The 26,275-nt window shown below is 36.3% G+C and overlaps 1 protein-coding gene across 10 annotated transcripts in view; it reads right to left on the bottom strand.

Annotated features, from left to right (window-relative positions):
- Positions 1–2,884: 2,884 nt before the first annotated feature.
- Positions 2,885–26,275, bottom strand: part of PDS5A (PDS5 cohesin associated factor A) — a 164,604-nt gene continuing 141,213 nt past the window's right edge. For 4 of the 10 annotated variants that reach the window (XM_044767708.2, XM_044767710.2, XM_044767709.2 and 1 more), the window contains exons 29-33: positions 23,920–23,982; positions 22,794–22,939; positions 21,364–21,475; positions 10,620–10,972; positions 5,177–5,460 (exon numbers count right to left, since the gene is read on the bottom strand). In XM_044767708.2, the coding sequence (XP_044623643.1) occupies positions 5,268–5,460; positions 10,620–10,972; positions 21,364–21,475; positions 22,794–22,939; positions 23,920–23,982 (867 nt within the window). In that variant the 3' untranslated portion in view covers positions 5,177–5,267. Of the gene's footprint in view, positions 4,063–5,176; positions 5,461–10,619; positions 10,973–21,363; positions 21,476–22,793; positions 22,940–23,919; positions 23,983–26,275 lie in introns of those variants that run through there. The other 6 variants (XM_044767711.2, XM_070506006.1, XM_044767712.2 and 3 more) reach the window with 5 other exon arrangements.

Genomic DNA, 26,275 nt, shown 5'->3' with positions numbered 1-26,275 from the left:
CAGCCAGTTTACCCACCTTTATGGTCACCTCTGCCCAGGGGCCCTCAACTGGAGAGCTGCAGCCTGCATCAGGGCCAGCTCATCCCGAGACAGCAGCGTGTTCAGCCCAATCACTTCTTTATGGACCTACGTCTCCTAACAGCTCTCAGAATTGTACTTCTATATAGAAACGGTATGGATTTCCTGCTTCTACAGCAGCTCTCAGGGTTCTGCATTCCAGACTTAATGTATCACCTGGAACAGTCACATCTGCCTGTGTTATTTGCTTTATATTGTGAGTCCCTCTAAGGCACCCACTGTAGTGTTTTTAATGCCAGCCCCTGGTCTTGTGCCTAATTTCTACAGATTAAGTAAATACGTGTAATGAAAATTGCTACCCCCTTCCCTTAAATTCTTGTTGGCTTTCACCGATCTGGACCTTGCACTATGGTGCTCCTTAGGTGTGTAACGATCTTCAGCTGACTGCTTTCAAAGCTTCTTCTGGAAGAACGGATACAGTACTGTTACCTAAAAGGAATGGATTTTACTCAGAATGCATTGTCTTTTCTAGAGAACAGGAGTAACCAGAGAATGAGGGGGTGGAAAGTGCCTTAAGTTGGCAATCACTGTTGATAAAGAAACGTTATTTAGAAATGGGACCTTGTATGTTTCTGTTGGACTTTGAAATAAGACACAAAATGAAATAAATGAAGGTTATTACTCTTACAGGAACGAAAAATTGGAGCTCTGGTTTCCAGGCTGAGGTGTGTGATTATGTGCTCATTTCCATTGTTCTACACTGTTGCTGGCTTGTAGCAAACTTTTAACTTCTTGTAGGCAAGGCCATCCTTATTATCTAGGCAGGCTGCAAAGCCTGTTGTCGGACTGCTGGAGACTTGCTGGTCTCCAGTGCTTTCTACTCACAGTTTATCCCTGTGAACAGTGAAGACAGAAGTCTTGACAACACAAGTATCAAGATGTGGAATGATAACCCCAGTGAGGGTGAAACACAGAACCAGGCGCGACAGCTTCTTTCCGTTCACCTCTTATTCCAGATACATTTATGTAATCTGCTTGCTCTCCAATAATTAGTTTTTAAACTAAATATGCATGTCCAAAATTTGCGATAAACAGATGTATCAGATAGTATAAGTGACAGGCCACCTTTATGTTTTTAGGTTAAAAAGCAACTTCTACAGTTTCCCAAATGTCCATCAGAATTTATCATCGATTATGTTCTCCCTCACTGTAAGCCAGATCAGAGTAGGTAGCCAGGAAGTTTGAAGGTGGCATTTGGTTTCTATGAGGATATGCAGACTCCAGAAATTAAACAGAAAATATGCAGACATTTTATCAGCTTGTGACATACCAAGGGGTACATGAATATTCAGGGCTCCACACTACTATGTAATGCTGCATTTCTTGGTTTTATTTGAAACAATGCATATTTTTAGCATTTTATGGTAGGATTTTACACTTGTCATTTACACAAATTACAAGGTTCTGCTTCAAGTCTTTAAAAAAATTTTAAAAATTCAGCCCATGTGCAGCACAATATGCAAAACTACTTTACATTATACACACTTTTTATCAAAGGAGATACAAAATTCTGGCTTGTAGTTTTAGACAAATACAAGAAGCTTCAAACTAGACACAAAGGGTTAACATTAATTCTCAAATATAAGTCTGCACTTTGTGTTGTATTTCTCTGAGATACGAATACCAAATTCCTAAGGGATTTTACTTTTTCCTTTTTCAAAGGAAAAATGACAAATTTCCCTTAAACAAGTCCCTCCACATCAGCTCAATCTTTCCTATCATCCTATTCTCCCTTCCCTTAGTGCCAGACATGTTATAAAATCATGAGTGGGCCAGTTACATGTGTATGTGGACCAGATCCTTTCAGCTAACTCCTCTCCTGCAATAATCTCAGCAGCCATAAACTGATGCAAATGGTTCTGCTACATTATGTTGAATATGACTGAACACTATGTAATCTCTCAGCTGTGGTGCTGAGTAATTATCAAAAGGAGTTAAGAGAGAAAGAAGTTCCCTACAGGTGTGCTTCTTATTGGTGACCAATTGGTGGCCTTAAGAACCAAGCTGTCTGATGCTAAGGGAACTTTAAAATCTTTCTAAATAGAACGTGCCCACTGATTGCTTTTGAGGGACTTCTCGGATGCTTATGCATAGATATTCTTCTTCAGCATGTTGGAGGCAATGTTTTTTTTATACTTTCCTTCTAAAGGGTTAGGAAGAGGCAATAAGGAAGAGTAGGGCTGTTTCTGCCCTTTCAAAAGATACTGTTTTCTGTCGCTGGTATCCATTGTTCCCTAATCATCATGATACCTAAATGTGTGTATATGCATATTTAAAAGAACTACCCATCTTTCACTCAGTCAATATACAGCCAACTCTTGATTATCTATGAGAACATAAGTGACATTTACTACCAGCAAATTTTCGCATTAACATAACCATCCTTTTTTGTCACAGCTCACATTCACTGTTTGTACATCCCATGTAGACTACAGCCTATGAAGACCAAGTTATAATGCAAGCGTCGTTTCCATCCTCTAACCCAGGCTAGGCATGTGTGTGGGAACGCAGTAAGAACACCCAGCTAGGGCTTTGGGAAAGAGCCTACAATGGAGAATGGGGGCAGGCCATAACTCTGAGCATGAGAAAGGACAAATTTCAAGTTCCTCCTGAATTAGCTCCTGCAGTATGCCTTCATTATTTTAAGTTTATGATTACTGCAAAATTCAAAACCTGAGGCACAGTCACTATTTTATATAGATAATGGAGAGTTGACTGTAATCATGTTCCTTGTTTAATGACATTAGCCCTTTCACATAAAAAAAATTCACAACATATGATAAAAAGATTAAAAAAGACTACCATATGACATCTAGAAGCATTTATTTTATGCAAAAACTTAAATATGAGCATGCGCACACAAAAGTGCACACATTACCTATGCTGAACAATGCCAAGAAGCAATATATCGATGCAACAGTTGTCTTCTAAAATAAACATAAAAACTGAGCCCAGATCGGCAGACAAAAGCAAAACACTTATTTCCCAATAGCACAATGCCGAAATTGATAGCAATCCTAAACACTTCCAACTTTCCTTACAAAGCTGCCAAAGTCCAACTATTTTAAAAAATTGACTTTGTTTTTTTACATCAATAATAAAAATCTGGTGACAAACATTATAAAACCAAATGCTGGACAGTCTTTACTCCTTTAAAATTCCAAATATCCCAACATAATCACAGGAGTAAAAACCACTTTAAAGTGATATGCTTTATGAAACAAACAACAATATGTACATTTATTGCAAATTATATTAAACTAAAATGGAGGGGAAATCAAAATATGAAGTGATATGAAATCAATAATAATTTTAATTATTTTCTCACTCTGATAAAAATCAGAAAGCAACATTTATAAAATTGCCACCACATCACTTTTCATAGCAGGGAACTGAAATCTGTACATCTCATTTTTGCAGAAAAGTAGGCAGGCAGAAAGAATTATACATAAAAGTTTCCAAAAGGAAAAACAAAGAAATATTTAATCTGATCTTTTTTCTTCTAAAAAATTAATTCAGTAGACTTCTATTTTTTTCTTGTGTAACAACGGGAATTCCTGGCTCTAAAATTGATGAATTTTCAGTGTCAGTGTAAGGACATCCTGTTACTTTCTTTAAAATAAAAACTGCAGCATGGAAATTAATGGTGTATTATGCCTTTAAACTCCAGATATGCAGGAACTGGAACCAATGTTAAGCAATTTGCTTAATTATTGACTTTTCATAAGAAAAGTCTGGGGGGAAGGGTAGAATAGAGTTGCTTTTAGCCCCTCTCAAGAGTTTCTGCTGTACATTTCCATCAAAGACTTGTGGTCATGTGAAAAGAAAGTAATGGTTTCTTTCAGTTTTCAAGGCAGAAAGTGTGTGTTCTGAAGTTAACTTCATTTCTCTTCAGGGACATTTTGAATCCAAGTTTTACAGAAGCTGGAGCCTGCTTCTGTTTGGCCTTCATTTTCTCCCTTTGCAAACGAGTTTTCTTTTTACCTTGGGGATAGAAATAGAAGAAAGCAAAGTTAGAGAAGATGTAAACAGGAAAACAAGCCAAACGAGAATTATTTCATTTCTCTAGTTATTATCTAAAATCTGAAAATACATTTTTTCATTTTTCACTTGAGACTTTGCTTGGTTTAAGGAATCTTTCCTTAAACTAGATAAAAACAAAATACTAATGAAGATGTTTTTGTTTTCAACCATTAAGTGCTGCTACCCAATGCCTGATTTGCTTTCAACAATAAAAGCTACTTATTTGAAATAACTGTAATTTTTATTACTTTTAAAATGATATTATAGAAGAAAAATTACTGGACACTACGGCAAAATAAGTTTATAAGCAGCAAAATAAGTTCTGACTCCTGAACTGGGTAAACAAATACATTTTAGTATACTATAAAACAAGGAGGAAAATTTAGCTTAATTCTGCTCAGAGTGGAGGAATCCCCTCTGGCCCCATTTGCCTGGTAGGGAGGGAAACTCTGATCTCTGGAAGCATGAGGGAGTGGGATAGGTCCGTCTCTTTCTCTTCTCCCCTTTCCTACTCCTCTTTGGGAGGAGGAAGAACCTTTTAATAGGTGAGGTGGGTGGGGTCAGGTGAGTATGCTGTGCTTGGCTTCTTCTAGATTTGTTCTCTTTTGCCCCCAAAAGGTGCATTCTGGTGGGCTTGCAGTTGTTCGATTTAGGGGCAAAGCATTAGCAGCCACCGGGCCTAGGTCATTCCACTTTTTTTTTTTTTTTTTTTTTTTAAGGAAGATTAGCCCTGGGCTAACTACTGCCAATCCTCCTCTTTTTGCTGAGGAAGACTGGCCCTGAGCTAACATCCACGCCCATCTTCCTCTACTTTATACATGGGACGCCTACCACAGCATGGCTTTTGCCAAGCAGTGCCACGTCCGCACCCGGGATCCGAACCGGCGAATCCCGGGCCGCCGAGAAGCGGAACATGGGAACTTAACTGCTGCGCCACCGGGCCGGCTCCTCATTCCACATTTTTAATCAGCCATATCAGTATTACGACTGTCTCCTTCTCAACAATTCCAAACTTGGGAGAGAAAGATAAGGGACTTGTTTACTTATATTCCCAAACCCCAACACTACACATACATTTTATAAAGATAACAGTGGTAAAAAAAAAAGATTAAGATTCTTACAGAGACAATTAAATTAACTTGTTATAATATACAAAACAAGTTTAATCATATGCTATCAAAGAGTCCTCTACAAGCTCCCTGCTGCACCTTCAGGACGCTCCCCTTTACTAGCTCTGAGTCCTCAGTCTCTTCCTGGCTGCTCTCCCAGACTTTTAAACGATCCAGATCACTGGGAGAATTTCCTGGACTTGATTCTATGTCCCAAAGTGAATCGCCATCACTTCCGAGCACTTGGCTTCTGAAAAATTTCATATTATTTTGATAAAAATTCACTTGTTACTCAAAGAATATTCATATCAAATTAATATATGGTAGTTTAACATATGAGGATACACACTCAGGGGCTACTTTAAGATACGAACCCATGTGATGTGAGGAAATTTTCTCAATATACAAATGAACACAGGAAATCAGGAAATTCTTTGCTTAAAAAATAGAAATTTCAAGTTTCTTAACACTCTACTACTAAGCAAAACATATTAATCCAAAGATGGGAAAACTATAGTCTCTTATCCTATAAATAATTTATTTAAATAAATCCCAAGTTTAAGGACTGTTTCTCTGCTGATGTTTCTTGATAGTCTCTTCTTCGTGGAAGAATTTGACCTTAAGTATGAGCAAAATATACTCAAGGATGAGCAGACCTATAAAAACACATTTTCAATACAAAATGTTTGGAATTATCACTTGGATAATAGCTCAAAAACAGAAAGGAAAACATGAACTAAACAACTGAAATGATGATCAACCCTTTAACCCAAACTCAGAAAGCTAACATTAATTGTCCAGTTGTTTAGATAGTTTCCTGACCTTAGTATATGAATAGCTGATTTTTATAAATGTATAGGGTGAACTCAAGAAATTTTCTCAAAATAAGGAACAATTCCAAATGCAGCTCAAAATATAAACAGGAACATTTATTGGATAACACACAGTAAATAGCCAAAGGAATACATTTACTGCAAAAATACAGTGGCATCTAAAAATTTTATAGTTAAGTTTACAGGTTAAAATACTCAGCATCAACTCCCAGATTAAGAAGTAAAACGAATGTCAGTAAACTTTTGTACATACTATCTATGTTTTGGTGGAATAAAGTATCCATCCTTAAATTAGTAAATAAAGTATGTAGGAAGCAATCATACTAAATGTAATTATTATTTCGCTAATGTTGTCAGTAAGAGGACCTAGTAAGAGGAATTCTAAAAGTACGTCAGTGTAGCAATTCAGCTCTGACTCTACGATGCAAGGCCCCTAGGCTATGCTTCGAGTTGTCAGGGCAGTAAGTGAACTGATTCCATCACCCTGGGTTCATCCTTAGCTCACAGATGTGGTGTCTGATGGCTCTCAGGTTTGGCAACCCTATTTCTTCTTTTACTAATTAGCTAATTGCAATTGTAATGGTAATCTTAACAGGATGATTCAAAGTGTGATATTAGCTCTGTATTCAGGATTGTTCCATCACGTGGCTTTAACTTGTGTTTAAGCCTCACCAGGTCTCCGGAAAATACAGGTGGGAGGTCAAAACAATCACAGGTAATACTTGCAGTTAATGAGAAGTCTGTTCAGGATCTTGTAGGAGGTGGAAGCTACAGTTCCACGTGAAATAAAAATAAAGCTGGCACCTTCAGAGGTTTGAACATTCAACGTCTTCTCCTCAAACTGAGGGATAGTTAAAAATATCAGCTGAGTGACAAACAAGTAACTTTATTATTAGTGTGCCTGTCCATTCCATCTTTTGGTGGTAACTACACATTAAAACATCCTTTTACACATTAAGAAGAAAAGCAAACAAATAATAGAGCTCTGAATGTTCATAGTTTAAAAATGTTTCAAAATACTGCTTAAGTTAGACGAGAAACATAAATGCAGCTACCACTGTGAGCAGAGAGGGAGGTGGTTAACAAGGGCTGCACCTAGATTCGAAACCCCGCTCTGCACAGCACTGGCCAGCTGACCTGAGAAGGTAATCTTTTCAGGTCTAATCTCCTTATTTCTAAAACAAGGTTATACTTGCTTCATAATGATCGTTGGCAAGGCAAATATATGTTCAACAACCTTTCCCTATTATCACTATTATTTCTACTAATACATTTGCCAAGCAGCATGCCAAGTATCTTCCACACATCATTCTACGGAATTTTCACCACAGTCTAACAATGTTCTTAGCATCATGTGCCTTATTTACTCTAAGTTTGCTACTTTCAAGAACATCTGATCTCTCTTTTGTTTTTCTCCTCTCTGATGCTAAATGCAGGGGCTTTTGTTTGCATGTACTCTAACAGAGGTTAAAAAGATGACTACAGTTGTCTGGTTTAACCTGTGATTCTTTTAAATAAACTAGCTTTTTAGGTAATAGTTATAAATATGCAAGTAAGTATTTACAAAGCATCCTCTGTTATACCAGTTTTTTGTGCATATAAGTGCCTGTAGAACTAAGACTTAATTTTGCCTTAAAAGTACAATAGAACATGGTGGTTACAAACTCTGGAGTGACATCACCAGGGTTTAATCCTGACTCCACTATTTATATAAGTAAAGGGACCAAAAACTACATGGACCCTCTATACCTGGATTTCCTCTTTTTTGTAAGTGGAAAAATACACGTTTTAAGGATTTAATAGGTTAATAAAGAGCTCAGAATTGAGCCTGGCTCATCATAAGCACTATATTAGTGTTAGCTATTCTCATGTAGCAATTTCAAAAATTGTAATAAAATATATATAATGTAAAATTTACCATTTTAACCATTTTTAAGTATACAGTTCAGCGGCATTAAGTACCTTCACATTGTTGTGCAATCACCACCACTCATCTCTAGAACAATTTTATCTTCCAAAACTGAAACTCTGTACCCATTAAACATTAACATCTATTCCCTCCTCCCCCTGCCAGCCACCATTCTATTTTCTGTCTCTATGAATCTGACTACTCTAGGGGTCTCACATATAAGTAGAATCACACTGTATTTGCCATTTTGGGTTTGGCTTATTTCACTTAGAAAAATTTCCTTAAAGTTCATCCATATTGTAGCATATGTCAGAATTCCATTCTGTTTTACACAGTAATTTAAAAATAATTCTTATTCTGTTACTGTATCAGTCAACAAACCTAAAGTGAAAGTTTTCTGCTCTCTTCTGGAGTTGACAAGCTGGGGAAGAATACTCCTTGAGGGCAAGAACCTATCCATTTTGGATACTTTGTGTGTGTGTGTGTGTGTGTGAGGAAGACTGTTGCTGACCTAACATCTGTGCCAGTCTTCCTCCAATTTACGTGGGGTGCCACCACAGCGATGCTTGAGAAGTGGTGCTAGACCTGCAACCAGGATTTGAACCTGTGAACCCCAGGCCGCTGAAGTGGAGCACATGAACTTAACCACTATGCCACTGGGATAGCCCCCATTTTGGATACTTTTGTATTGCCAACACCCAGCAAGATGCCTCGCGCACTAATCAGTTAAGGATTTGTTAAAAGAATGAATGAAAAGTACAAGGAGCAATACTGATGTGCCTACAATGCATCAAGTCTATGCAAGAGGACATGATGGACAACACAGAGTTTCTGGAGGAAGTTAGGTTTCGCTGAATAGTTCTCATCAGGATTCCAAGACTAAGTCACAATGCTAGAATTTAAGGGCAGAGTCGTATATTAGCTTTAGAAAAGAACGGAAAAGACACAAGGAAGCCTAGGAGAAAGTTTGAGAATGTACTTCTATGTTTTGTTAATCATGAACTAGTAATCAACCATTCAATCAGAAGTTGGATCTGTTCTATTCTATGAATCAATATAGTACAATGTTATCATGAACATCTAATTTAACCATCTAACTTCACAGAGAATATAAAACCATCACAGAATTCTGTATTTTGGATACCACGCCACCCACTGATCTACTAATTGGCACTCTTAAGACTTCTATAGTACTTTTCACTCTTAAAAGAGACATTTTAAGATTTTAAAGAAGGTCCAATGCCATTTTTGTTTATTTAATGATGTTTGGGCATATGGTGTAGCTAAAAGTAGAGCAATGAGTTTTATAATGCCTTAATTCAGACAAAAAATCTAGTTGCTACTGAAAACATTTTCAGGGTCCAAGTACCTACCTGGACATTTTGGTTAGATGTCAAAACGACAGCTAATAAGAGGTAAGGTGTGGCTAGAATAGAATTCTAGAAACGCTTTAGAAAATTCTGGCAATCTAAGGAAACTTTTGAACTTTTATATAACTGAAAAATTTATTAAGGGGTAAAGCAACTAGAATTCAAAACAATGGTATAACAAAAAACTGAGCATTTATTCTGTGCAAGGCACTTTAAGTGCTTTATATTTATTGATCCATTTAATTCTAAGAATAATCCCTTGAGGAAGGTATTATCACACTGTCTTACTGATGAAGAACAGGAGGCTGAGGCTGAGCATATTTGCCCCCAGTATTGGCTTTCATTACTACACTTATTAGTCCAAAAAACTCGAAATGAGTAGGAGAGAAAAGTATTACTTAGCTCAGGATTGGACCTGCATCTGGGGCCATGAGATGTTGTAAAAGGTACCCAGAGACATTTAAAATATAAGAAAATTTAACAGCCCCAAACTTCAGAATTTCATAAATGGTAATTTAAAAAATAGACTTACAAACACATATGCTTCAGCAACACTGTTCTTTATAAAAATACTGAAGCAGGGTGGTGGGGGTATCCTGAGATGACCAAGCTGGCTCTTTCCTAGAAGGAACTCAGATGCTTCTAGTCTAACTCAGGGGGAGATGAGTTAGGTGTAGGTACATGAGGGGAAAGAAGGGGGTAGGGATAAGTTCTAATTGTTGGTCAAGTTTGGAAGGAGCCAACTTCTAGATCTCCAACTGGGGCACCACTGTTATAGTGCAGAATATCTGAAATCCCAGCCCGAGAATGATCAAAGATGAGCAGCTGTGAGGTTATTTCACTGGGGAGGGTGGGAGAGGGGTCAGTTGTTGACTTATATTAAAATTAATGTAACAAGACGAATTAAAGAGCAGGGTATACTTGTTCATGTGTCATGACTTCTATCTTCTCCATTTGGCGACCTTTGTATCCAAAAGGCAATCCTTTATATTAAGTAAACTCTATGCAACTATGTGAAGAACATCAAGCAAAAGATAACATTGTCCTTGCTAATAAATAGAAATATAAAAACACCATATCCTAAATTAAAAATTAACCGAAGAAAAAAAAGGAGATCTCTCTTCAAATTCATGTCCTGAAGGTTATGCGATAAACACAAATGACATTAAAACCGACTCAGGAAAACCAAGGGCGGTTTTCACTCCCAAAAGCCTGGGTTGTTTAGGGGTGACTGGCACATACTAAGAATAAAATAAAATGTCTAAGTTCAAAGCTCAGAAAGAATAGTGGACATTACCTTTGTAGGTCAATCTGTCTCTCTGCTGGTGCTGCCTTTTTGGCTATGTCTTGCAGTTTGGGTGCTTTGGCATTACCTGCTTCCAAACCCCCAGGGCTTTCCTGACTGACCGCGGCTCTCTTTCTTCCCTTGCTAAGAGGTTTATTTATATCATCATTTTTGGTTGCATTGCCCTGAGATTCAGACTTGGGTCGACGTCCTCTCCTGGGTTTTGAAGGGGCAGGTGGTCCTGATTCATCCACTTTCTCATCTGTTTTTTGTTGGATATTCTCTGTACCAGCTGCTGTTACTGTTCTTTTCTTTCCTCGGTCACTGCTGATGTTGCCCTGGGTAGCCTGATCAGAATTAATCTCCTGAAAGAGAATAAAACACAAATCCTTAAATATCAATGATGTGTACTAGTAGGAAGTAGTCTGAAAGTATTTTAAAGGAATTGGCATTTCAGGGCTTCCAGTTAAGTGCTTACATCCCATTAACAATGTATACTCCTTGAGGGTAGGAACTGAGCATGGTACCTACCATAGGGCTTGGCACATATAATGCATCCCGTAAATGCTTATTAAAATGCACAAGCAGTGGGGAGAGTGACACCAGCATCATGGTGGAGTGAGCTGTTTCCTTAGTCTCTCCCCTACTAAGTTACAAACAAATGGACATTCACTGACCAACAGAGGATCCCTACAAAGCACAGTAGGATGTCTGAGAGATCCACACAACTATACATCTGAAAGTGCGGGTACTTGATCCCCAGGGAGCAGTGGAAGGAGGGGAGTGGATCCTCTTCCCTTCCCCCTCCCCCAGGGGGAGCAATCTAGGTTGTGGGTCCTCACGCAGCAGCAAGCATGTGACTGTAAGAGGTGGCTGGGGAGCAGACAGGCCTCTGTGTGAATGCTTTCACTTTTAGAGTGTCAACCAGGCCTGTGGGAATGCTCCACATCAAGTGGTGTGGCTCAACCACCGTGTGGGTGCCCCCACCAAATGCAGCAGCCCAGGCAAACTGCCCATAGGCGCACAGAGTGGCTCACATGGGCAGGAAAGAAAGCAGCCCTCAACCCCCTGACCCACCTACCACACCAGCTCGGCTAGTGCCTGGCCAAGGCAGCAGATCTGCACCAGAGTGCCTGTGCCTGCTAAACGGCTGTGGCCAGCAGGCAAATGGGGACAGCCCTATTGGCACAACTTCCAGCAGATGTGGTGGGTTGAGAAAACACAGCTCCTGACCTCCCAGCCCAGTGGCAGCAAATGGAATCTGCGACCTGATGCTACCATTATGTGCCACCAAAGGATCAGTTCATCAAACACCATGAAGAACTACACTAACAGTCCAGAGCAGGAGGAAAAATGACTAGTCTCCAGAAACCAAACCTGAACTCACAGAAATTTACAATCTAAATGACAGAGAATTCAAAATAGTTATCATAAGAAACTCAACGAGTTACAAGAAAATCAGAAAGACAGTTCAATGAACTCATGAAAAAAATTAATGAGCAGAAGGAATTCTTCACCAAAGAGACTGAAACTCAAACAAAAAAAAACAGAAATTCTGGAGATGAATAACACAATGAATCAGATAAACAACAATCTAGAAAACTTAAAAAACAAAGCTGATGTTATGGAGGACAGATACATAGAACTGCTTCAGGTAGAGTAGGAGAGAGAACTAACACAAAAAAAATGAAGACAGTCTTCAAGAAATATAGGACTCAACTAGGAAATGCAACATAAGGATTATAGGTATTACAGAGGGAGACAAGAGGGAGAAAGGAGCAGAGAGCTTGTTAAAGAAATAATAGCTGAGAACTTTCCAAACCTGAGGAAGGAACTGGACTTACAAGTAAATGAAACCAACAGAAATCCTAATTACAGCAACACAAAAAGACGTCTCCAAGGCATATAACAGTAAAACTGGCAAAGTCAATGACAAAGAAAAAATATCAAGGCAGCAAGGCAGAAGAAAATAATCTACAAAGGAACCCCTATCAGGCTTTCAGTGGCTTTCTCAGCAAACACATTACAGGCTAGGAGAGATTGGAATAATATATACAAAATACTAAAAGACAAAAATTTTCAGCCAAGAATACTCTATCTAGTGAAACTATCCTTCAGGTATGATGGAGAAATAAAACTTTCCCTGATAAACAAAAGCTGAGGGAGTTCATAACCACCAGACCTTCCTTACAAGAAATGATCAAGGATGCCCTCACACCTGAAACAAAAAGGCAAAGGTTTACAAAGCCTTGAGCAAGGAGATAAATAGACAAAATCAGAAAAGTGAAGCTCTTCATGAGAACAGGTAAGCAAACAGTTAAAACATAAAAGCCAAAAGGAAGGAAAGCACCAAAAATAACTATAAACACTTCATTTTAATTACAAACTCACAATACAAAACAGGATCATTTGTGACAACTATAACTCAGAAGGGGAAAAGGGAAGGGATGGAACCTGCTTAGGATAACGGAGATAAGAGGCTATCAGAAAATGGACTAGTTCATCTACGAGATCTTTTATACAAACCTCATGGTAACCACTAAACAAAAAATCAGAGCAGAGACACAAATCATAAATTAAGAGAAAACCATCACAGAAAACCACCAACCTGAAATGGCAGTCAGAAATACAAGGGATGAGAAAGAAGGGAAATACAGAACAACCAGAAAACAAGTGATAAAATGGCAGTATTAAGCTCTCATCTATCACTAATCACTCTAAATGCAAAGGGATTTAATTCTCCAATCAAAAGACACAGAGTGGCTGGATGGATTAAAAAACAAGACCCAACAATATGCTGCCTCCAGGAAACACATTTCAGCTCTAAAGACAAACACAGCCTCAGAGCGAAGGGATGGAAGATGATACTCCAAGCAAACGGCAAGCAAGAGAAAGCAGGTGTTGCCATATTCACATCAGACAAAGCAGACTTCAAGACAAAAAAGGCAGTGAGAGCCAAAGAGGGACACTATATAATGATAAAAGGGACACTCCACCAAGAGGACATAACACTTATGAATATATATGCGCCTAACACAGGAGCACCAAGTATATAAAGCAACTATTAATGGACCTAAAGGGAGAAACTGACAGCAACACAATAATAGTAGGGGGCCTCAACACCCCACTTAATCACCCAGACAGAAAGTTAATAAGACATAGTAGACTTAAATGAAAACCTAGACCAGAGGGACTTAATAGATATAGATATAGAACATTCCAACCAAAACCAGCAAAATATACTTTCTTCTCAAGTGCACGTGCAACATTCTCAAAGACATACCATACACTGGGGAACAAGGCAAGCCTCAATAAATTTAAGAAGATTGAAATCATATCAAGCATCTTCTCTGATCACAATGCTATGAAACTAGAAATTAATTACAAGAAAAAGCTAGGAAAGTTACAAATATGTGGATACTAAACAACATGTTATGAACAACCACTGGATCAACGAAGAAATCAGAGGAGAAATTTAAAAATACCTGGAGACAAATGAAAACAAAAATACATCATACCAACTCATGTGGGATACAGCAAAATGGTTCTAAGAGGGAAATTCATAGCAATATAGGCCCACTTGAACAAACAAGGAAAACATCAAATAAGTAATCTTAAACTACACCTAACAGAACTAGAAGAAGAACAAACAAAGCCCAAAGTCAGCAGAAGGAGGGGAATAATAAAAATTAGAGCAGAAATAAATGAAATAGAGACCAAAAAAGCAGTAGAAAGTTCTAGATCAATGAAACTAAGAGATGGTTCTTTGAGAAGATAAACAAAACTGACTAACCCATACCCAGACTCACTGAGAAAAAGAGAGACAAGGCTCATATAAATAAAATTAGAAATGAAAGAGGAGAAATTACAACAGATACCACAGAAATATAAAGGATTACAAGATAATACTATGAAAAACTATATGCCAACAAATTGGACAATCTAGAAGAAATGGAGAAATTTTGGATTCTTAAAACCTCCCAAAACTGAATCAAGAAGAAATACACAATCTGAATAGAACAACCCCAAGTAAAGAGATTGAAACAGTAATCAAAAACCTCCCAAAAAAATAAAAGTCCAGGACCAGATGGCTTCTCTGGAGTATTCCACCAAACATGCAAAGAAGATTTAATACCTATCCTTCTCAAACTATTCCAAAAAACTGAAGAATACAGAATACTTCCTAACACATTTTACGAGGCCAACATCACTCTGATCCAAAAGCCAGACAAGGACAACACAAAGAAGGAAAATTACAGGCCAATATTACTGATGAACAGAGATGCAAAAGTCCTCAACAAAATATTGGCAAATCAAATACAGACATACATTAAACGGATCATACACTGACCAAGTAGGATTCATACCAGGGACACAGGGATGGTTCAACATCCACAAATCAATCAATGTGATACACCACACTGACAAAATGAGGAATAAAAAGAAAAATCACATGATCATCTCAATAGATGCAGAAAAAGCATTTGACAAAATCCAACATCCATTTATGATAAAAAACTATCAATAAAATGGGTATAGAAGGAAAGTACCTCAACATAATAGAGGCCATATATGACAAACCCAGAGCCAACATCACACTCAGTGGGGAAAAACTGAAAGTCATCCCTGTGAGAACAGGAAGAAGACATGGGTGCCCACTCTCACCACTCCATTCAACACAGTACTAGAGGTTTTGGCCAGAGCAATTAAGCAAGCAAAAGAAATAAAAAGTGTCCAAATCGGAAAGGAAGAAGTAAAACTCTCCCTGTTTGTGAATGACATGATCCTATGTATAGAAAACCCTAAAGAATCCATCAGAAAACAATTAGAAATAATCAACTACAGCAAAGTTGCAGGGTACAAAATCAACTCACAAAAATCAGTTGCATTTCTATACACTAACAAGGAACTAACAGAATGAGAACTCAAGAATACAATCCCATTTACAATTGTAACAAAAATAAAATATCTAGGAATAAATTTAACCAAGGAGGTAAAAGACCTATACAATAAAAACAATAAGACGTTACTAAAACAAATCAAAGATGACAAAGAAATGGAAAGATAGTTCTTGCACATGGATTGGAAGGTCCATATTTCCTAAAGCGATCTACAGATTCAATGCAATCCCAATCACAATCCCAATGACGTTCTTCATGGAAATAGAATAAATAATCCTGAAATTTATATGGAACAACAAAAGACCCTGAATAGCTAAAGCAATCCTGAGAAAAAAGAACAAAGTTGGAGGCATCACAATCCCTGACTTCAGAATGTACTACAAGGCTATAGTAATAAAAACAGCATGGTACTGGTACAAAAACAGACACACAGATCAATGAACAGAATCAAAAGCCCAGAAATAAAACCACACATCTATGGACAGCTAATCTTTGACAAAGGAGCCAAGAACATACAATGGAGAAAGGAAAGTCTCTTCAATAAATGGTGTTGGGAAAAGTGGACAACCACATGCAAAAGAATGCAAGCAGATTATTATCTTATGGCATACACAAAAATTAACTCAAAATGGCTAAACGACTTAAGTAGAAAACCTGAAACCATAAAATTCCTAGAAGAAAACATAGGCAATACACTCTTTGACATTGGTCTTAGCAGCATCTTTTCGAATACCACATCTACTCGGGCAAGGGAAACAAACGAAGAAATAAACAAATGGGACTTCATCAGACTAAAGACCTCCTGCAAGGTGATGGAAACCAGGAACAAAACCAAAAGACAACCCACCAACTGGGAGAAAATAGTTTTCAAATGATATATCTGATAAGGGGTTAATTTCCAAAATATATAATGAACTCATACAACTCAACAACAAAAAAACAAACAATCCGATCAAAAAATGGGCAGAGGATATGAACAGACATTTTTCCAAAGAAGATATACAGATGGCCAACAGGCACATGAAAAGATGTTCAACATCACTAATCATCAGGGAAATGCTAATCAAAACTACACTTAGATATCACCTTTCACCTGTTAGAATGGTTATAATCACTAACACAAAAATAACAAATGTTGGAGAGGTGTGGAGAAAAGGGAACCCTCATACACTGTTGGGGGGAATGCAAGCTGGTGCAGCCACTATGGAAAATAGTATGGATATTTCTCAAAAACCTAAAAATAGAAATAGCATATGACCCAGCTATTCTACTACTGGGTATTTATCCAAAGAACTTGAAATCAACAATTCTAAGAGATTTATGCACCCCTATGTTCATTGCAGCATTATTCAAAATAGCCAAGATGTGGAAGCAACCCAAGTGCCCCATCGACCAATGAATGAATAAAAAAGATGTGGTGTGTACACACACACACAGGAATAGTAGTCAGCCATAAGAAAGGACAAATTTGTCCCATTTAGAACATGGATGGACCATGAGGGTATTACGTTAAGCCAAATAAGCCAGACAGAGAAAGACAAACACTGCATGATTTCACTCATATGTGGAAGATAAACAAACACATGGATAAAGACAACGGATTAGTGGTTATCAGAGGGGAAGGATGTTGGGGGTTGGGCAAAAGAGGTAAAGGCGCACATATTTATGGTGATGGATAAAAATTACTCTAATGGCAGTGAGCATGATGCACTCTATACAAAAACTGATAACTGAATAACGTATACCTGAAATTACACAATGTTATAAACCATTACGACTTCAATAAAATAACTGAAAAAAAAACAAAGGGAAAAGATAGATCGGGGAAAAAAAAAAAGCACAGGCAGTATATATAAAATACAGAGAATCTACTTGCTTTTGCTATCACACTCATTCTAAATGAAAAGGTCCTTTTTATTGATGCTAGGCTTTAAATTTATCACTTTTCAAAAAAGGGAAGCCTGTTTTCATAATTCAATATGCTATGTTCCTTCTCTATGATGCATTTAACTATAATAATCTTGGTAGTTCTGTAACACAAAGGTAATTTCTCATTCCACTCATTCACTGTTACTTTTGTCGCTTCTTACTGCATTAGTCCTTAACTTTTCAGTTTTTTCTGAACATTTTCTTTTTTCCTCCTTCTAGTTTAGCATATATATTAATCATATTAAGTCACCTAAAAAGTCAAAGTAATAAGATCCTATTTATAACAGACATAATGGACTTCAGGAGGAATAACAGTTTTCAGAATAAAAGTGACTTCATAGGAATGATATTTCATTGATAAAATTTTAATTGGTTAAAGGGAAACAAAGGACCACTATCATCATTCAAAAAAACAGACTTCTCTTTTCAATTAATTAATTAATTAATTTCCATTTTCCTCAAAATCTTTTCAGAATGACTAGGGAAAGAATTATAAATCTTCATGTTTCAAGAAAATTTACTTAAATAAAAACTCATGAAAGTATTAATTTAAGTGAGAAAATCTACTTTTCAAATCAGTGTTTCATTTTAAGGTTTACTTTAATGTTAATCATTATAAGAGGATGGATAATACATAATAAAGGAACAAGAGTAAGGTGATCCACCAAGAATTAAACTGTAAAACAATACACAATGGATCAGAGAAGAGAGATACAAAGTCACCCTGGGGAAAGATGGTGATTCCGGGGAAAACAGGATGGGTCAATAAAGCAAATAAGTACTATTAAACCTGAAGTAGGAATCATTCATTCGACTGAAGGCCTACTAGGTACAGTGGTTGCTAGGCACAGATTTGGGAACAAAACTGAAATTGTTCCTGTCCTCATGCAGATTAGTATGTAGGTGACTAATTTTTAAAAGAGCAAATAAACATTTAGATACAAATTACCCTAACTGTTAAGAGACGAAAGAACAGAGCATTCTGAAAAAATCAAAGGAAGCATCAATTTCTAATTGGTTCTTTTGGAGAATTATTTAAACAATATCAAAGTAGAACCCATCATATGAAAGCTGAAGTATTCTAGACAGAGGAAAGAGGCAGCATAAAGCACCTGAAGAGGGAAAGAGCTTGAAAGATTTAAGGAACTTGAGCCATAAGGAATGACAGGCGACTGGTGTAAGATAATGCAGGAGAAGCAGCATGGGCCAGATCACGAATGCCTTATAGGATATGTTAAGAAATTTGATTTTATTCTAAGTGCTAACGAAAGTCATTGAAGGACTATAAATAGAGGACAAATATAATTCAAATTACATTTTAAAAAGATCAAATTGGCTGCTATATGGTGACTGGATTAGAAGGGAGCAAGAACGTTAACAAGAGATAAAAGTAGGATGGCATCAGAAATTGAGTTAGACCAAAAAAAAAGATAATTTAAAAATAGGCAAATATGAACTGGCAATTCAGAAGAGAACATCCAAGTGGTTAACAAAAATACTGGTAGTTAGAGAAATGCAAATTAAAACAATAGTAGGGCATTAGTTTTGATACTTCATACTGAAAAATTTCAAAAGAACTATAAAAGCTGTTGCTGTTGGGTATGTAGAGTAAAAGGTACTCACATACTCTGCTGGTAGAGATGTCAAGGGTTCCAATTTTTCAAGAAAGCAGTACGGAAATATCTACAATCTGTAATACATTTACTCTGACTCAGCAATCTCACTACTAGGAACTTAGCCAATAGAAATAAAATCTATAAAGAATATTTAATGCAACATTGTTTGTAGTGGCAAAAAAGGGGAAAGCAAGTATTTATGTATATAAACACGTGAAAATGATAAGACTGTAGAGGAAAAAAAGAACACAGATTAGGCTGTTTAAAACAAACAAAAAAAGACCGCATCAAAAATCACGCACACATGGGGCTGGTCCCATGGCCGAGTGGTTAAGTTCACGTGCTCCGCTGCAGGTGGCCCAGTGTTTCGTTGGTTTGAATCCTGGGCGCGGACATGGCACTGCTCATCAGACCACACTGAGGCAGCATCCCACATGCCACAACTAGAAGGACCCACAACGAAATATACAACTATGTACCGGGGGGCTTTGGGGAGAAAAAGGAAAAAAACAAAATCTTAAAAAAAAAAAAAAATCATGCTCATGATATTTACACACTTACGAACATTATATCCATGTTCATATGGATAAAGAACTCATGTAAAAGCCAAATGAAGAGGGAAACAGCTGGACAAGCACAAAGAAAAAGAAGCCTCCTAAAGGACCACATTGGCAGTATCACTTGCCTGAATCCAGAGAATGTGTAGTCTTGGTTCTTCTTTTAACCACCTCCTTATTCATCCTTCATATTACAATTTGATTTCCCTCATACAGTACATAATAGCAGAGAATGTGCTGATTTGTAAAATGTGCATCCAGTTTTTAATATACATGTCTAGTGAATTGGTTTACGCATCAATCTCTTTGAGAAACTGGTTAGCAAGAAACACTCCCTTAGATCTTTATCTTCTTTTACTATACTAACAAGATTGTCTTTTGAGCCTAAAAGACTGAGGACCAGATCCTGGAAAAACATGACTGTTTATCAACTTATGGGAGACCTAACTGGCAAGTTATCAGGGTTTTGCCAAAATACAACCCCTGTCTCTTCAGGCTACAGCAGATTTGTTAAGACAGTCTTTGGAAGTGTGAAAAAGTTAAAACGAGGGTTTGGAACAATGTAATATTATAGCTCAATCAGAAAGTAACATTTTCGCCCCTTAGAAATTAGAATTTAAATGTCCAATTTATCTTATATAGAATTTTACAGCAGAGGCTGGAAAGATTATAGATAGCTATTTGTACTAGATAAACATTTATATCCCTGTACCACCTCTTAATACGTATCATAGGTACGTTTAACTGAATGTCTGGGGAAATAAGCATTTTACATCAAGACTGTTTCTCTAAAAGGATCCCATAATATTCAAATCTACTGGTTTCTTAATTCTAAGAATTTGACAGTGAGAGGTTCCCTGTTACCTGAATCTACTGACATACTGAAGAGTTCAGATAGCAAACAGCATGAGTTTGGATAAAGAGAGGCTGATCTAAAAATGTATCCTTATCTATTCAGTTTGAGTTCAGATAATGAGTTTGGACAGGAAAAGTTCAGCTACTGTGGAATAACTGTATAGAGTCTTTATTTTATGTAACTGAGGGTAATTTCTAAAACATTCGATGAACACACTAAACATATGATGGGCAATAAAAAGTTAAGTATGTCAAGAATATGATTCTGTAGGAAAAAATAATAGTATCTTCATGCCATTCTTACTGAGGTAAGTTATCATTTTCATTCTACAGTTGAATGGAAGCTTAGAGAAGTCAGGCAATCTACCCAAGTAAACACACAGCTAGTGAACAGCAGAGCCAGGATTCAGACCCATGTCTTTCTGATGCTCCTACCAATGTTATACTTCTTTCTATCCCGCCAAAAGATTAAGAAAACTGGATGCCATAGTTAGAAGACCAAGAACAAAGAACGAAGCAGTTAAAAACTCAACCATATTTTAAAAGGTTAACTCTAAGTTTAACTTTTTAAAATACAGTAGAAAGAAAACAGAGTGCTGATCTTTGGCAGGAGTCAATGAACTTTTGAAAGTAAGATCTCAAAAACTCTCAATTCCTATTCTTTCAAGGTGTTGGGAGTAGTGTGGGAGAAGGATAGCATTATGGGTGACCACATAAACTCTTATAAAATGGAGTGAGCGAATGTAGGCAGAATCATTTTTGGAGAGTTGAAACACAGTAAGTATAGCAGGGGGTGGTACACACATGTATAATAAGTAGTATACATTAACTTCTTGACTGTGGGTTTCTAACCCTACCATGAAATTGTAGTAAGAATCTTCTAAATTTTAAAATTTACCTTATTCTTTACCGGGTCAATATTCTTTACAGGCGTGACAGAAATAATTCTCACAGGGTTCTCTTCATTTTCACTAACTCCAGTTTCTGCTGCCTCTGAACTCTGTTCTCTGCTGAAGAAAAGTCAACCAAAGCTTCATTTCACCACATAAGCAGCAAGTTTACTCTCACTATACCAGTAAGGAAAGAGAGGCTCTGGCTGGTTAGAAGCCTGGCCAAGTGAAGCAGCATTAGCATGAGTCAGATCTTCCGTGGTTATGGACCACTGCTCTGTTATACCATGTTACTGATTTCCATTTAACCTTATTAAAGTAAGACAGAAATGACTGCCTAAAACCACCTGACAGAAAGATGAGTTATCAAGAAATAGAATAACACAACTATTTTAAGCCTCTCTCTTGGGAGCGGGAAACTCTAAAACAAAAATACAACAAAAGATGAGAGTATAGTATAACTGTCTCCAGTCTGTTTCTTTTTTTTTGGTGAGGAAGATTTGCTCTGAGCTAACATCCACTGCCAATCTTCTTCCTCCTTTTTTTGCTTGAGAAAGATCAGCCCTGAGCTAACGTCTGTGCCAATCTCCCTCTATTTTGTATGTGGATCACCGCCAAGGTAAGGCTTGACAAGTGGTGTAGGTTCATGTCCGAGATCCAAACTTATGAACCTAGTCCGCTGAAGCAGAGTGTGCCGGACTTATCCACTATGCCAAGGGACTGGCCTCTCCAGTCTATGTTTTTAGTGTTCCGCAAGGGAGAGGGCTGTAAGAAGAGGCCACAGGGGAGGTGTTTGAGCCCCATCATCTCTGTAAACCACAGATGTTCCATGTTAATTTATTTTATATTTTGGGGTTCTACCACTAAAAATGTGTTTAGAACACCACCAGTTGAGTTTATTCTTAAAATTTCATGAGTAAGAATAAAATGTTTAAAAGCCTCAATATTTAGTGTTGATAAGAGGAGGGTCAGCTGGAAATTTTTATGTAGTAGCTAAGACAGTAACATGAAATATTTTTATAAGTGGAAAATGTTTTAACAATGTTATCTTTATTCAACTCATAATATACTAATTTGATTGAGTTAAAAACTAAAATGTATATAAATTCTAGAGTTATATTTTCATAGTTTTCCTAAGTGTTAAATTTTCACATATACATATATATATATATATACACACATTTCCATGTAAATTAGTTATATTATAAATTCTTACATTTTTTCCTTTTAACTTTTCCATACACTTAGAACGCTATATGGTTTCAAAATGTATAGTACACTCTCAATTTCCAACACCTACTATACTAAAATTCAGCACTATCATTTTGTACCAAACATTTCCTTAAGTTCATTATTGTGATACAGTGTTCAGGAAAAAATTCAAAGATGAACCAAGTAGTGAGTAATAGTAACAAAAATAATTGGAAAAAAGAATTGCCTTGATCGACTTCCAGTTGAAGGGTTCAGCTCTGAATTGACATTAATATTGCTTCCAGTCTCAGTTCCAGTGCTTCTAACATATGGTTTCCTTCCCGTTGCCGATAAAGGCTTGTTTACTGCACCAAGTACTCCAGCAGGTTTTGGCTAAAAATTACACATATACATGTTACTTTATACCTTACTGAAAAGAATAAATATAAATTTAGACTCATGTAAGAGATATTGTTTAGCCTAAGCCAAGGAATTGTTATTACTTTGGAAAGTTAAATCCTAACTTTATTAGAAATGATAATTCTATAAAATTACGGGTTTTTTAAAAGATTTTATTTTTCCTTTTTTTCTCCCAAAGCCCCCCCATACATAGTAGTGTATTTTTAGTTGTGGTTCCTTCTACTTGTGGCATGTGGGATGCCGCCTCAGTACGGCTTAATGAGCGGTGCCAAGTCTGCGCCCAGGATCCAAACCAGACGAAACCTGGGCTCCTGAAGCAGAGCACGCAAACTTAACCACTTGGCCACGGGGCGGGCCCCTATAAAATTATGTTTGTCTGAAGACAATTACAAGTCATAAGCATCACTTCTGCTTAATAATAACTAGGCAGTATTTAATTATTCCTCATTGCTCAATCAAAATAAAAAGTGCCCCCAAAACACTGAAATTCTTAATACATATGACATACTAAAATGTCTTACAAATAAACTACTGAATGTTTATAAATAATAGTTTAGACAATGTTTATCAAAAATTAAATTTCCTTTTGCTTTTTTTAGGTATATTACTTTTTATAGAATATAAACTAACTCATTAACATTTCAAAACTATTTCTTTTCTTTATCTTACATACCTATTTATTGCACCATTTTTCAGGAAAATCTGCTCTGTGGATTCTAAATAACTTGAAGACAATCAGTACTGATGGGAATACATGGTCATAATTCAAAAGAGTGGTTCACGGAAAAAACAAAAGCATGACAGAACAAACTGTTTTAGCTGCTATAATCTACAATATGATGCCTAAGAATCAGGAACTATAAAATTAGGGGACATTTAAAGATTATTTCTAGGAATGGCAAAAGTAATATAAACATGAGATAAAGATGCCCGAATTATCTAGTCCATAATACCTTTCCTGTTAACAGAAGTACTCTTGTCTCTTCTGAAATATAACTCTTGTCATTACAGAAGTCCTATCAAAAAAAAAAAAAATTAAAGTGAACATGCATATTTTTATTGTCCAAATAAGATTTTTCAGGCATCGTGCTTCACAATATAAATTACATTTGTCCTTACATATCAATTCATCAAATAATCAAAGCATATTTAATGACTCATACCATAAGTCTAGCTCTAAAATTAAATCAATAGCATATAAGACTTAGGCAAACGTCAGAGATAAATTACTTCAATCACATTTTTAAATAAAACAACACTCCTATTTTTTAAAGTGGTTTAGGGCAAACAGTCTCCAGTTTATTCTTTGAACTATTTTCTCCTCCACTGTATTATAAAATCTACTTCTTTTGGGCTTCCAAAGCATCCAAAATGGTACTATGCATATATTAGGCAGTTAATACTCACTAAAAGAACTCCACACTGAATCTCAAGAAAATTACCCTGACTGAAAAAAAAATCTGGCATTTTAATTAAAAATATTTTGCTTCTTAGAACCACAGGTAGACTGTCCAAATCATAAAGGTACATACACCGTCAAAATATGATTAATTATAGCATTCTTTGGCAAGCAGTGATATTAACCAGTTGATAAATGAATTAAACTGAATGTGGACACTGATGGTACTTTGTTGAAAGTTACATCTACATAAAACTTGAGTTCAAATTTGATCTTTTGATGAGTCTCCTTGTTAAACATCCTAGGAACAGCACACAAATAAACTACAATGGTGTCACAGAAGCAAAATTATTTACTACAATCAAAACGTTAATTAATTTTAAAGTAATCTCACGTAAAATTTTTATTTTTTCTTTTATTAAGTTTATCTTCACACTAGTGTCATCAGAAAGAACAGAGGGCTTAAATGAGCCTATAAAGAAATCACACTTTTGACAAGTGTTCTAGACAGAGCTGTATTATTATTATTTTTTTGCACAAAGACTTTTAGGCAGCTGAAGTAAATGTTACAAAGCCTGGGCTTAATCTTAATATGACTACTGTTTGAATTCATACCAGAGTAAAAGCAACATATTAGAAAAGGAAGTGAGGAAAGTTGTTCATTGAAAACAGAAAAAAATTAAGTTATTAAGAAGGCTAAAAACACTAAGTTTCAGATAGCAAACCAAAAAACAATTAAAATTAGGTACAGTGACAAAGAGCAATTTAATTCTTTATGATGGGATCGCTCTTGTATGAAGATTCATCTGGGTATCTTTCTAGTCATGATAGTCCTGGGTCAACAACAAAGTAAATTTAAATTCAAGAGCTCACTTAGGACTGTTTATAAAGAACAGTAAATTCAATTAGAGGGCAAATAGCTTGTGATCCTCCTATTAAAACTAGGCACAGTAAATGCTGAACATTAAGTCATTAGAGAAAAATCTGGTTAAAATTTTTGTCAAAAATAATGTACAACTCAAATTTCACAATGTTGTAATCTATCCATAACCTCAATAAAAAAAAAAAAAAGGAAAAAAATTTTTTTGTCAAAGTATGGCATTCAAAGTAGGAAAGTCCATTTCCTGGAATGTTCTTCCATAAAGAGGGGGGTATTCTCTGAAGCATATCTTCATGTTTCAAATGTATAAAATAAATTTTTAAATGCTGTATTTTTTCCAATTAAAAATATTTAGGATTTTATTTTTTAAACAAAGCACAGGAAAGTCAAACAAACTTCAAAACACCACCTTAAAGCAGGAAATAAACAAAAGACATTAAAAAAAGTTTTAAAATCCAAGTTAGCTGGAAAACAGAGCTTTAGTTAGCTGGAAAATCTACTTACATGGAAAACTTAATTTGCTGATAGAATAAATGTACTGTATTAATTGTTAATATCATTTATTGTATGCTTATTATGTGACAAACTCTCATAAACCTAGACATTATATAGTAATTGTTCATAGATATTGCTATCACCTGCATTTTAGAGATGATGCAATTGAGGCTTAGAAGAGTAAACTTGTCTAAAGTCCCTCAAATAAGAAGTTGGTTGATTAGAATCCAGTTCTATTAATTGCCAAGACCAATTGCACTAATTCTACCATTTTATTTCATATAGATGTATATATACACTGTACCAAATATTTTATCTCTTACCTGCAAAAATGCTAACAGTGTTTTATTAAAATAATTTTAAAAACCTGAAAATTCCTCTTACATACTAGAAATATCCAGAAGGAATAGCTGACAGAAGACCACCACCACCAAGCTTGATTTGTATTCTCCTACTTTGTAAGGTGAGAATGATACTGTTCAAGACCTTGGAAGACAATTTCCCATTCTGTGATAAACTCACAAGGATATTTTTT

Source organism: Equus asinus, chromosome 3, assembly GCF_041296235.1.
Source record: "Equus asinus isolate D_3611 breed Donkey chromosome 3, EquAss-T2T_v2, whole genome shotgun sequence".
NCBI lineage: Eukaryota > Metazoa > Chordata > Mammalia > Perissodactyla > Equidae > Equus > Equus asinus.
This window is presented reverse-complemented; position numbering and strand designations above follow the sequence as displayed.